Source organism: Lepisosteus oculatus, chromosome 1, assembly GCF_040954835.1.
Source record: "Lepisosteus oculatus isolate fLepOcu1 chromosome 1, fLepOcu1.hap2, whole genome shotgun sequence".
Lineage (NCBI taxonomy): Eukaryota > Metazoa > Chordata > Actinopteri > Semionotiformes > Lepisosteidae > Lepisosteus > Lepisosteus oculatus.
The window spans coordinates 69,985,170-70,000,339 of NC_090696.1; the positions used below are offsets into that span (position 1 = coordinate 69,985,170).

Sequence of the window (15,170 nt, forward strand, 5' to 3'; positions counted from 1 at the left end):
TGCCAGTGAAATATATTTTTAACGTAGAGAAGAGTCTTAGTGCTTCAGGCAAGTTGTGCTAACCTTTCAGATCAACCTGAAGTAGCTGGCAGATGTCAGCAACCACAATTGTCTGTTTAGGCAATATTGCTGCATATATTGTATCAGACAGGCTCAGAAAAGAATAACAAATTCTAAATATTTGGAGATATCTCGTCCTCCTGTCTCTGCCAGGTCAGATGAATCGAAAAATGTCTGTTTGGCCACATAAAGCACCTGACTTTGATTAACTATCCACAAATGTTTATAGTTGTGTTAAGGTTTTTTAAAAAAGAAAAAAAAAACTAAAGTAAAAAAACTGAACATTTTTCTTTGGAATTAGTGTCAATCTAGGTGATACAGACATTTACTGCCCAGTGATAAAATTGAAACCATGGCAGCACGAGAAACCTTATTGGTTCTTGTTCAATGGATATTGATAAAGGCTTTCTTGGGTTCAATGAGATTGATAAAACTGCAGCAGAAGAACTCTTTAAATTTGCCAAAGACAAAAGACAAAGACATGTTAACTAGTTGTTAATTTGATTTTTTTAAATGTTGTGTGATACTTAATTGGGGTTAGTAATATCCTGAGCATCAGAGATAGAGTACAGGCAGGAACACATAAAAATAAACCCTATGAAATCTCTGCTCGTTAGTTGTCTTCCTCCCTAATTTGTTTATGTACTGTAGAACAAAAGTGTAACAAAGTATAGAGATTAAATTATAATCTATGGTTGTCTTGTATGAGAGATTTGACAAAGAAAGCTTGGATTTATTAATACAACTTGAGGAATGGTTAACTGCGGAATAATCAGGAGAAAGCATCCTATAAAAGCTGCAACAATTTTACCTTTTCAACATGATATGATTTTGGATATTGTGCTCGTTAGATCTTAATGTCACACAGCACATGTTGTTCTTCATGGCAGATCCTAAAGCTTGTTTTATGTTTCCTGAACTTTTAAGTAAGTAATGACATGTAGAAATGAAATATCTTTCTGTATATTACTGTACGACACCTAAAAAAGATCAGTAGCGATACAAGCACAACTGAACAGCATTGTGGTGCTCCATATTTAGACTATACTTCACTGAGCATTGAAGATTCAGGAGGTAATTTCATCAGAAGGAGTGCAATGTGGAGGAACATGTTGTCCTTAACAGTATGAAGGCCTCATTAATGGCAGGGAGTGTATTCATCTCATCATAGGGGTTGGCCAGTGATAGCAGCAGTTACATATTGAAAAGAACATTTTGACTTGGGTTCTAAAATCTCATGATTGTACCATTTTTTAGTAAGGTTCCAGGACTTTGTAACCAAGCTAGACTAAACCTGGAGCCAATTTTTTAAAGTGCTAATTCCATGGTAGCCAGTAGTTGATCAAAGTTAAGCATATTTTCTGTATTTTTTTTTCTTCCAGATGGAAAAGAAGGATCAATTTTGAAAAATATATGACTATGAATATATTTATATTTTACTCATAGATTCTTTTTTTGTGATTCACATAAATGAAGCCTTAGAAGGCTATATTTAACTGCACTTCATGAATTTCAGGAGCTTATTTTATCAGCAACTTAATGAAAAATGAGAAACATTATAAATAAGAAGAGGCCACTTGCAATTGCCATTCTGGTGAACAGTAGTTCCCTAAGACGCCGATAAATTGGATTTTTCTTCATTTCAATGTTCTACAAGATATGAGGCCATTATGCAAACAAACCCATTAATACATTAAGAAGAAGAGGAAGCAGATGCTACTAAAAGGCAGTAAAAATGTAGGATGTGTGAGGTGAGGTGAGTACTGCATTTCGTTAGTGCGGGTGAGACCTACCTTGTTTAAACTTCGAGCTGCACTGTCTTTTCCACCAGGGGTGAGGTTCCTGAGCTGCACATCAAGCAAATCCACCAGCTGGTCCATGGCCTTGACTGTGTAGGAGATATCCCCTGCGTGGATTTGACTCTTGGTCTGCTCTGAAAGCTCCCTTGCAATGATGGCTGCTGTTTCTCCTGACCTCAGCTTGTCAGAGACAGATAAATCAAGACCTTTAACATATGCCTTTTGAAATAACATTTTGGGCAACTTGTTTTATTAAATCAAATTCTGATCAAAGGTCTGTATGATCTACAGAAAGAAATAAAGGACTCTATCCTCTGAGCCTTTTCTTGCTGTCTGTAATTGATATCAAAGGAGGAAAAAAGCCTATTAGTATTACATTACGGTATAATTACAGCAATTTCTAGTCAACCCTTGAGCTAAACAAGCAGTAGTTTTGATCGTAGCTTTGTAGTAGCAATACTCTAGCAGACAGATAAAAATGTAAAATTATATAAAATAACTTTCAATTAAACCTGATCAAATCTGATCCATCTATAATTATAACTTGTATTCATGCTGTTCTTCACCACCAAACTGACAGACCAGGTTGTAATGTTCATGTATGGTAACAGATTGCAGGTTTGTATTATATTTTTAGTTTATTTACAAGGTTTACCTTAAAATAAAAATAACATTTCTGCATTATAGTCACAGAAGAAACAGAAAAAGGCCAATCTATACACTTTGAATTAAATTATCAGATGTATTTGTTTATCATTTTAGTCTACTAAAATATAAAAATAAGCTTTCAAGTATATTAATACTATTACTGTATGTGCAGTACTATACAAATTACCATACAAACCTCATTTTGTCACATTTGTAAACATGAAAGTAGTTTAATTGCTTCAATTGGATGACTGTTGATCAATGAAATGTAATTTTATTTGTTACTATTTAATTTTTTAGTGATAAAATACAATGACCTTTTTTACTATTTCAACACTAGATGTATACTTTTGTATTGCAGAAATACAGCTCTCTGCATATGGAAAAGGGGCTGTTTTTACATTCTATCTTAACATTAAATAAATACGTCTCATAATGTAAAAGAAAACAAAATTCATTCAAATATTCATTCAAATATTATAACTAGTTTGTAGTACTCTTCTAAAGTTCTGTGCATATGATAAGTTAAACGTATATATAGTACAATATTTTAAACTTAAGTAAAAGTCTGATGCTTGTACAGCATGAATTCAGATGCAAAGAGATCATTTCTCAACAGCAGAGTTAGGCATGCATCTTATAAATAGGATTTTCTGAGATTACATTTTCAGCCTCTCAAGAAAAAATGTTATCACACAAAACCAGCAGCATGGATGTGGTACATTTCTGCGTGCATGAACCCATTGGTAGTATCTGAAGACATTCAGCTGTAAACTTACCACATGGGTGAAACGAAAATCTGATGTAATATACTGAAGGTTTTTACCACTCAACTGAACCACTTACTAGAGGATGATTTTACTTTCACCAGCCTAATTTGTAAAATGCAAAACCAGACAGCCATGAGTAAGCAAGCAGTTTGTTTATAAGTTTAAAGATCTCAGCTGTGATTGTGATTAAATTTATGGTTTCTTGTTTTAAAATAAAAATTAAATTGAACTACGCATTAAACAAAATGAAATGGTATTTACTGAGGATATCTAGACTCCTGTGATATTCTTTGGGGTTCTAGCATTTTTCAGAGGGGAAAGTTATGACCGCTCCTCCATTCAGAAGTTCTTCAATTTCCATTAGTAAACTGTCATCTTGAGTTAGAATCACAAATGTGCATAATAGATTGAGATCTGGAGATTAAGATGGCCGGTCAAGAACATTATTTTACGCGCAGTAAACCATTCCTTTGTTGATTTGAATGTTGACTTTGGATCATTGTCATCCTGTAAAGCTTATTTTCAGCCAAGCCTGAGGTTGGCAAAATCTCCTGGTACATGCTTGGAGTTAAAGATTTCGCCTTTCTTGATAACGGCACCTTGATGCATAAATGCAAAACAACCCCAGAACTTAACATACCCCCACAACATTTCACATTTTTCAGCATGAAAAAATTGAATTTGAATGTTAGTTTTCGACACTTTGTATCCTCAAGATGCCAGGGTGTTTTGGTGATCTCCAGCTATTGCCTTTGGAATTATAGTTGCCTTTGATTTGTTTCACATTCCATGGTTATTCCTAGCACAGATGGGACCTTACCAGCAGCCTTAAATTCTAGAAATGTATACTACAGTAAAAAGTTGTTAATTCAACTATATGTGGAATATTTTATAGCGATACCCCAACTCATGGAGGTTAATGGCCTATTGTTTGTATTCTTCAAAGAGCTCACTGACATTACCCATGATGATCCATGGTACTACTGAACGATTTTCATCTATTGCCTCCTTTCATCTCCCATCTTACTTCCAAAGAGCAGAATATTATTTAATTTATTTTTTAATTTTAATTTTTATTTAAAGAGATACATAGAGGTGTGAACAAACGTATTCTTCTTGACTAATTTATGACAAATATAACGTTTCTGAATTTGCTTACAAATCTCATTTTATACTGTAATCATAATATGATAAAATTCTGCTACATAATGCTTATTGTTCCTTTGTCATTGGGAATTACATACTTACTTTCTGTGTTATCTGATTGACCCAGGGAGAAGTGCAATTGCTGAGATCTGGTCCTTGTGGGTCCCAGTACCCATCAGGTGCCAGGCATACGTAGGTAGCAATTCCTGAAAGAAAGATAGGCAAGGGTAGAATTGACATTAACGTACAGTAAGCTTAATGTTTTTTGAAGTGCCCTAAATTCAGGATAGGCTACTACACAGCTGCACTTATGAAACAAAGGCAGCTCTTCACATGTATGAGTATGAACATGGAGATCACGCTCCAATTATTTAGGACCCGAGGGAAAGCAGTATTGCTGTTTTGTAACACTTGATTCGAATCAGATCTATCTTTACAATTCATGTTTCTTCTTTTCGTTTTCTAATGAAAGCTGATATCTGCTTAGCTGAAGCCAAATACATTGGCTTTAAATTGTGACGATTTTGGTGGAGAAGTAATTAGCTTGAATTACTTTTAAATTTAATCCTATTAAAGTACATATCACACAGGGGGGCTATTTAAATCTCATGTGTATTTCTACGTTTTTGCTCTATGAATAGCTTGATTGTAATTATAAAAGGAGATCAGCTGCAAAACATCCTTAATATATTACAATTATAATGTATATAAAGTAAAGATATAGGAAACAGATCTTCAACTAAGGATTTGTTTTCTAGAACTGTACAATTTATTATAAAAGGGTCAAAGCTTAGTTCTCTTAAGAGTGTCAATCTCCATTTTGTAGTAATTTAGTTGCAGAAAATCGTTATTGCAGTTTCAAAAGTAATAGATATTTAGCCTTTATTTTAAATCCTTTAGTTGCAAATCATCTTTTAAGCAAATTTTGGGAAAATATGCAGTATTTTGGGAAAATACAATTTCTGTTGGGATACACTGGTTCCATAGAATTGTTTTATGCTGACCCAATACTTAATGAAAAACCATGTCTCAAACACAGTAAAAAGAAAGAAGGTTAATATTGTTTTTTCTTTAAAAAGCTCAATATCTTGAAACTTCAGCTTCTGAGGATATAAAAAAGATTCATGAAATATATCATTAATAAATTAGGAAATGAATAAGAAGAACAATTATTTTATCCCTTTGTATTTTAAAATAAATATATGGGGTAATATCAATAAATAAATACATTTTAATCCGATTTGATTCAGACTGCTGTCCATGTACTGTACACCTATGTACACCTTGTACCAATAATACTACTTGTTCTATGCTTATTAAGTTACTGTATGGATTAGTGAAAAATAGTAAGAACCTCACAATGTAATCTTTGCCTTTTCATCATTCATGTGTGACCTACCAAACAGAAAGAATACATTTCAACGACAATTAAGGTTCCTATTTCTTTCTGAAGTGTTTTAGAACACTTTATACTGTAGTTTTGGACTGAGACAGGTTTACATTCCACACTACCTCTGTGATCTAACATAGCATAAGAATATGACCACAGATGCTTCAGAGGACTGCTGTAAAATCTGTAAATGATATTTATAGAACTGCACCATTGTAGAGTTGCCTCAAGTACCAAATCACTCAAGAGAAAAACAAGGCAGTGCTGTGTGGTACTGTTATCTTGTGAAATGCTGCATTCATCTTTGGTTTCTTTCTGTAGATTTGAAGTGGCTTGTTGAAACTCTGCCGGATGAAAAGGCTGAACAATAATCAGCCATGGTTCAGTCATGATATTTTTAGTTGTGAACAATTCCATGTCTTAATCATGATTACCAAGCGGAAAAAAAACAGGTCCTCAGAGGAAACAAATCACCTGGCCATAATGCTCAACAGTTTTTCAAAAAGCATTTTTGTTTATTTTAATACACCATAGTGTTGCTTAAGCCCTCGGTTGCTAAATTATTGCTTCAAATTTATACTGTTAAATTATATTTTTTTTATTATTTACTTTTTATCCGAGCTTAAAGGATATTTACATTTATTTTTGATATAATTACATGTACCTGACTCTTGTTCTACTGAACTGTGACATAGAACACAGTTACAGTATACTGTATTTGCTGCACAGCTTATTACAATTATGTCCTTCTTTTTGTCTCTGTCTCTCATTGCTGAAGCTCAGGTTAGTTCACTAGAAAGGAATGACATAAAAGAGTAGCTTTCTAATGAAATACAGTTTACAGGATATGAATTATAAACTTGAGGGGCTCATATCCTAAGGAATGTGTATATTAATGAGATCATGTCTGATCTGAAATCCAAGCTATTTTGTTTTCCAAACAGCTAGAAAATGCAACAGTTGATGTAAAATATAGCAGTAAAATTATTATACTTAAATACGACAAACATAAGACAATCGCCTTGAAGAAAGTTATACTCAAGGAGGGGTTTCTAATTCAGCTTATGTAATGGGTTATGTAATAATGTTAATCTGCATGTTAAATTTTGAAATTCCCCAGATCACAAAACGCAGAAACAGCACTCCTACAACAATCAAGTCAATGTGTGGTAATACACCAGTCTTATTCTTGTAATAAGCGTAACTTTCAATATTGTTACATGGACAAAAAAATGGTATAATTTATTGGGCCTTTGAGTTATTTCATTGCAAAAATATGTTTTACTATGCCTTTAATTTCTGTGAAAAGCATAACAATGATATCTTTCAGTAGCTAATTCCAAAGGCCCACCTTGAACTGACAGGGTCTGCATGTACTCTATGAATGACTGAAGAGATTAAAACTATATTCACATAAGCAAAATGTTTCTGTTTTAAAAATACCTCACAAAATTAATTCATGTAATTTATTTTCTTGAACAAGTGTTGTGTTAACAATCACCATTTTGCTTTGATAACATCCAGCTCTGTGACAACAGGAATAATACAATAATGGAACATAGTCATGGTTCAAAGGGATATACTGTAGGTGATCGACTGATTTTTAACACAAAAAATCTAAACAAAGGGCAGTCCAGAGGTACAGTATATTGTAAAAGCAGAGCTCTGTACCATGATGCAACAAAGTATAAGTGAGTTCTTACTAAAAAACATAACTTAAGCGGTTTGTCAAATATTGCCAAGAAATTAAAAATGCTATCTATGGACACAGGTAACATCAAATGTAATTACTAATCAGTTTAGCATTCAAGAACCACTTGATTTTTTATCAATTTTATCTTGTGTTAATATGGAAATCAACTCAGTACATCCACTATATTGCCACTCTCCTCTCACAATAGTAATTTTATGAAGCACTCTTGGCTAATAGAGCATTCAATATCTCTCAATCCAAATCAAGAATAAAAATGTACTTTTTTTTTTTAGAAGGAGAAGTATTTTGCAGAAATCAAAATGCAGATTAATCAAAACAGTGTCATAATTGTGCTTTTTATTTCTTATCCTCTGAGTTTTTCATATTATCAATTGGCTATGTCTGAAGCAGCATATTCTTACCTATGGTTCCTGCAGGACATGGCTGCTTCGCAACCTGTCCCTGATGCGTTTTGGGCCAAGAAATGTCAGATTCTTCTAGCGGGTTGCAGTAGTCTGTGCCTATGTTTGGGAGCTGGGATGATGGTGCTGGCCGTGTGACAATGTCTAGAATATCTCCTCCAATGGGAGCCAAAGTGGTGGTGCTCTTGGTACGTCGGCCTGCTGTGGAGGTCATCACTGCTCGGGAGGTAGTAATTGGAGTGGATCTTGTTGTTGTCCTTGTTGTGGTGGTGTCCATGTATATTACCACAGAAGAAGATGATTCTATGGAAATATGAACAGATGAATTAAACAAGAAATGTCCAGAAAAAAAAACTGCTGCCACTATCACAACGAATGGCAACACTAGGTTGCAGGTAACACTGTCACTAAGAATTTTAATATATTTTTTTTATTAGAGTTCAACCACGTCTGCAGGGAAGATTTGTCATATCAAAACACTAAAAGAAATGCAGCCTTTATTTCCCATGTCAGCCTATGCTGAATTTGTTCATTTTGAATCTATTGAATCTGACAGGTATCACTTGGCTCTGCATGTTCAATTTCTGCAGTTACGCTGGTGTATGTGTCCAGAGATAAAAATAAACTAAAAAAGAAAATAATTTCATGTTTATGAATTTTGCTTTTACTCGGAACTGCTTTTCATACAGAAACCTAAGTTGGGAAATGAATAAATCAACAAAGAATGCATGTTGCTGTGTCTTTTCTATGAAAATATTCAATGCTTCATAATTTTGCTAACCATTCAAAGACAGCATTGTTTTCAAACAGAGAAATCCTTCCTCAGGCACACTGCAGATGCTAAAGATGCCTGGCCCCTCCCCCACTAGCATCATGCTACAAATCATCATCAATCATTTCAGCTACAGCTTGGATCCTCCTGTGTTTCTGATTGGAAATAAGGGAACCAAATTAGTTTTGTTCCAAGGGCATTATGAATCTGTGTTGTGTTAGGGTGGTCTAAAACTCTGCTACAGGGCACTGGAGAGGAAACGTCAACCTTCAACTGTGACAAGCAAACAGGATGTGCTAGCTGGGAGCAAGAAACAAAACAAAGCAATAACAAAACAAACTGAGAAGGCACAGTAAATTAGAAACTTTAAGTCAATCTTTCAGGCACAACAGGGTTTTTGTTGACAGAATGGTTTTCAGGAAATAACTTTGGAAACCAAGGAATGTCATATAAGTAAACACTCCCTTTGGCTATTCCATTACAAAAAGACCTGCAAGAATCTTTATCAAGTTGCTCCCTCTCCATTATAAACTAGCTCAGTTTACTAAGCTGTTGGAAACTTTTAATCAAAATAACACTATTCTTTGATCACAATATTCTTGTCTTATTACTTTAACTATTCAGGTTACTTTATTATACTGTTTATGAAGTAAGATCTGTGCTTACGAGACAGAATTCTGAAGGAATTTCAAAATAATATAAGTAACACATTTGAATGTGCCAAACAAGACCGTGGGCAAAATCAAGGTACTATACAACCAAATTATAAAATGTGTATTTGCAAAGAGGGGAGCCAAAAATATTGTCTTTAGATTTAATATTCTATTTATTTTAACATAATGTATATATGTGCATGTATGTACACACATATTCTGTAGATATGTACACATACGCATTTGTATTTATATATGTATGCAAACATTCATATTTGCTCTGATGAAACAACAAGTACAATGATTATAGAGGACAGCTTGCACTGCCTTTTAAGAAAGTCTTCAAAGAAAGAAAGTTCAAGTGGGACCATAAAGATTTTTTTTTTACATTAGTACAAAACTTAACGTTTGCAGTAAATACTTTATGGTAGATTGCTTGGATACAGCCAATCTCAAAAGTATAGCAACATTGAATTTCCATATGCAAGTATGATGTTCATACTGCCTAACTTTCCAAAACACAGTAAAAAAAAGACAACAAACACATTAAATTAACTTCTGAAGCAATGCAAAATAATTGTTCTTAAACAGTCTTCTGAATAGCTAGAGATAAAGCTGATTTGGTTTGATTTGTAGTGAAATAACTCCCCAGTAGTTTGATGGAGTTGAAGGAAATATTGAAAGTATAGAAAGAAATTCTACAAGATTACAACAATTGAAAAAAATAACATTCAGTTGCATGGAGTATCAAATGTAAAACAAGATCATGAAAAATAGAAATCAAAGTATAATAAGCATGTTAATCATTAAACATTAAAAAGCCGGTATATTTTTATAAAAGCAAGATTGCTCAGTTGGACAAAAGTACACAACCTTCCACCTTCATCATAAATATTTTAATTATGCAGAAATATTTTATGCATCAAAGTCTTTACGGAAGACATCACTAATAGTATTAATAATGAATGACCTTGGACAGGTTATAAACTCAACACGATAGTGGATAGTTGCTAAGTGTCTCTCATGACAACCATGTGGCCTCAATGAACTGCTGCACTCCATGAAGGTACACGTCCCACCATCTTTTGGCAAACAGCCCCAGGAACATAGTGCCATTCTTCCCAGAGTGCAGCTTCTAGTGAAGTGAGAGAAGTGTTTCACTGTTCCATGTCATGACAGAAGTTCTCAGTGGGACGAGGCTCAGGAATGCTTTCCCAAAGTTCTATCCCTGTACTGGCAGCACTTTAGCTGTCACCGTGCACTAACAGTTCTTCATTGGTGTATGGATGGCTGGCCCGCCATGATGTCCTTGTGAATGTGATTACCTTCATACGTAAGACAGATATACAAACATAACTGTGTGACCTTTTCTCACCACATATCATGGTTTACCATGCCAGGTCATGCCTAATCTGGCTGGTGTGGATTCTACTCTGGTATTTACCATGACTTCCTGCTTTTGCGCAATAATCTTCACAGTGTTCAGCAGGACACAATAATCTTACAATATGCAATATGTGCAATATGACAACTAATCTTTTAATTGCCACACTTCTACCTGGCAGGTAGATATAATACTGGCAGGCACTACCTGTAACAGGTGGTAGACTGTCTTCTATTTATTTGCCTTTAGTGCATTCTTCCCATGAAAACTACATACTATATTGCCTCTTAGGTTTAATGTCCAGTACATTTTTGCTAGATTATATGCAAACAGTAATATTTTATATAGCATGTTTTGACAAGTACTTAATTGCAAGTCCCTTTCTGTATATGATTAACTGCTAATGCAAAGTATTTGCTTGTGTTTGTGGTCATTCTTTTCTTCAAACCTTTTAGAACTTGAGCACTGACTGCATACAATAATCATCACGCAAGAACCGATTCTAACTTTTGTCTGCTCAAAAGCTTCTCAGCTGAAATAATAAATGATTCAAAGGAAATGGATATATACTGTTTGTCTTTCCCCCGGGATGCTAAGATAGGGTCATTATTTCTGTCTGTTGCTTCTGCCCTTGCCTGCATTGTAATTTAAGAAGTCTGTTTTTTTGTACACATATATGATACATTACACACAGATAGGTGGTATGAGGAAAATAAATCACAGAATGAAGTTTTCTTGTATCCCTTCTGCGCTCTTCGCTGGTGAACAAGACAAAGACACTATGTCCTGAATCTAAAAACAAACCTACAAAAAATGTCACACATATTGCCCCTTTAGTATTTTGTTAATCAAGACTTATACCTACAATGTTTCTTAATTCTCAAAGCACCTTTTCACAGTACAATTACAACAACTGTGCATATTCTAGTGCATAACTAACTCCTAAACTACTAAAATCTTCCAAGACAGTTTATCCTTCCTACAGTCATAACCTACTGTAATTCAAATCCAGTTTATAAACACAAAGACTCTCAACTCTGTTAATAATTAGTGCACAACACAAATAAACAGTGTAATGTTCTTTCAAACTCTTATTTATGAGTAAATTAATGACCAGAACATAACTTTAAGGTAGAATAGTAAAGAGTTTATATTGACTGAAATATTATTATTATATCATAATAATCCAATAAATTAATAAATGTTATTACAATGATTACATATATTTTTCTTTTAAATGTACATGTTCAACCACAGTCTACAATGTTGCAGGATAATGAGCCCTTCATTGAGAGAATGGGCCAAACCCAACCATTGATTAAATACAATGAATATGTAAAACCAAAAACATATATATACCTTTGCGACAGGATGGAAGAGAACAGAGTCATAAAACCTCCAATTTGAATCACAACATAGAAATTTACTACATTTGAGTCATCACAAATAAAGGTGGGATGTGACGAGCTTTGATTAAGGTGCACGTTGCGCACAACCTGTCACCTCATGAAGATGGAAATATCTGAACCAGACAGGATGAGAAATTCTATAAACTAGCTATAAAACTTAAAACTAAAAGTCTGACAACTTGGCAGTCAATTTCAGAGAGTTATGGTCTATGTAGGTGGCTATTTTTATATAAATTGAGAGGAAAGTTACATTTAGAATCCATTCTTTTGAATAAAATGGCATGTGGGTTATTTTGCATGCAAAAGCTACTACTAGCCTTTTAGGCCTTCTAACTTAGGAGTTCAGGGGTGGTGTACGATTCTGTTCATATGTGAAACTAGTGTCAGTCTATGGTCAAGCCAATGACAATGAACTTTTGACAATTGGAATAAACATTCCAATAGTAGTGTGAAGTAGAGATTATGGCTCTGAGCTCATAAAGGGAAGGTTGAGTGTTTAAATCCTTGTGGGAGGGGATCAAAGACCTCCACTCAGATTGCTTCAGTGAAATACACTGAAGCAATCATTTATGAACGATGATGACAAAGACATGTCACCTGGGATAAAAATCTAAATAAATTAATAGTAATAACAACTGACATAACTGAAAGAGGTTGAAAACATACTGTAGGCACGAAGGTGAATGTTGATGGAACAATGTTGCCTTTTTGGTCAAAATGGCATGGAATTTGATTTTTTCCCAGTACTGCTCTATATATACACCAAGAAGCATAAAAACACAACAAAATAGTATTGTTTCCAATAGTCCTTTGTTGTGTATTTAAAGTTCATCAGTAAGTTTACCTAACCTGAATAGTTAAGTTATATAAATTAACAATTGTACAGTAGGTTCTGCACAACAGCTAATATACAGTGTTTCCCTACTTAACTATCTTTTATATCATCACTTTGATGAAGACATTCAGCCTACTGCAGTATACTTTGCCTCCCCTGTATACTTATTTGCAAATTCTTTAATCTAAGCATTTAATTGTTCACGTTTTGGTGATACTGTATAATACCCTATGCTACTGTTGTGTGTAAAATAAAACCGTAGATTGTATAGAACTAAAAAACACTTGCTTCATCTTTTAAACCTTGTAATACAGTAATCTAATATTTCAGCTGAAATCTGCATCACTACATTGTGTTTTGCTAGCATGCATCTCTAAACTTGTTAAAGTAATTGCTCTCATAATGTCTTCTACAAACAGTTATCAGAACGATTCCCAATCACTTACATAGCAGTTTGCCAGCTAGAATAAATTCCATAATGAGGACCTCTTGATCTTTAAAGAACGTCTTTGAGAAGGCAGCGTAATATTGCTTAGTTTAACATTAAACAGAATAGGTGGTGCTATGAATTGTTAAAAGGCTTTCTTACAACAGTATTTTTTAGCAAGTTGTATATTTAATGTTAGAATTAACTAAAACATATACAGTATCGTGGACTTCTGTTTATACCTTTTACGGTTTTCTTAGAAAAAAACATCCTGAATATTATACAAATCTTTATAATTTACCAAACATATCCATCCATTTTCTAACCACTTCTTCCAATTCAAGGTCACAGACAAGTCAGAGACTGGCAAACAACGGGTGCAAGACAGGGCAGACTCTGGCCACAACACCAGTCCAGGGCACACACACACACAAACACTCACACTAGCACCAACTTTCCCAGAGGCCAATCAACCTACTATATTTTAGACTGTGAAAAGAAACTGTAGCATCCCAAGAAAACCCCCCAAAACACACAGAGAACATACAAACATCATGCAGACGGCACCCCAAGTCTCGAACTGAACCTAGACCCCAACTGAGCAAGGTAGCAGTACTCACCACTCTGCCACCCATTTACCAAATCAATTTAACCAAAAAAAAACAGAATTGTCTACTCAATCAGCAGCTTTAAGTGATCTACTCTGATTCTACACCGTTTTGTATTCACTTGACTTTGCAAAACACCGTCAAGTGGTTGTTGTCATGAAAAGACACTACAAACTAATGAAAAAATTGTATAGTGTTATTGGAGTCTAATACTTGTTTCTATATATCAGAAGGGTCTTTCAAATGACAGTTGCAGGAAAGATTTTTTTCAGCATTGTGCAATGTAGAATAGTAGCCTCTTGGTTTTATGAAATTAACACTTCTATTCACTACATCCTTTCTTTATAAATTCACTGCTCTGGTGCAGGTGTAATTTCCTAGAACAGAGACTCCAAACAACTGGGACACTAAATTGTTCGGGTCATTGATCGGTATATTTTAAATGCTATGCTTATTATTTAGAACATTTTCATTCTAATTTTTTACCAGAAGACAATATCAAATCATGCAGATGTCATATAACTGTAGATTATATAAGGTATTACGGTTTTGTTAAATTTAGCAGTACAATTTTACTAAAATAATATTTTAAAATGTAATATGTTTAAACCAGTTATCTTGTAATGTCCAGATTATGACTAGTTCAATCCAAAATAATCTTGTGCATACATTGTGCAAATCTTTATATGGAATTGTGGTCAGTAGACATTTTCAAGAAAATTACAATAACTGCTGATTTAGTTTTTTTTTTAACTACAAGACAAGTAACCCTGACATACTGTATGTTGTATAAAATGATCAAATCAAAAGCAGGTGTTCCATCCACAAATAGGCGTATGGTAGGATACAGTATCTAATGTGTAGACAAACACAAACCAATTTAATTTTAGTTAGTTTGTTTTTTCTTTTGCTTGCATAGCATTTCATGGAGACACACATAAGGTACAGCATCAAACAAACAACTTAATGGAGGATAAGCTTTGCTTTATAAATGAGTCATTCCTTATACTGGCCAGGGCTCAACTGTTCTAAAAGTCAGTCCTGCTCTTACGTATTCAGGAAATGGAGAGCCCCAAATAAAACAAGAACAAAAGAGCGAATGTACGTGTCCTCTTCGATCATATCCAAAGCGAGGTGTTTGCAGACTTCATTAG

At 34.2% G+C, this 15,170-nt stretch overlaps 1 protein-coding gene across 13 annotated transcripts in view; it reads right to left on the reverse strand.

Moving 5' to 3' along the window:
• adgrl3.1 (adhesion G protein-coupled receptor L3.1) overlaps window positions 1–15,170 on the reverse strand; it is a 340,584-nt gene that overhangs the window by 111,206 nt on the left and 214,208 nt on the right. For all 13 annotated transcript variants that reach the window (XM_069192140.1, XM_069192148.1, XM_069192139.1 and 10 more), the window contains 3 exons: window positions 7,929–8,231; window positions 4,526–4,629; window positions 1,854–2,039 (listed from right to left, as the gene is read on the reverse strand). In XM_069192140.1, coding sequence (XP_069048241.1) covers window positions 1,854–2,039; window positions 4,526–4,629; window positions 7,929–8,231 — 593 coding nt within the window. The remainder of the gene's footprint in view (window positions 1–1,853; window positions 2,040–4,525; window positions 4,630–7,928; window positions 8,232–15,170) is intronic.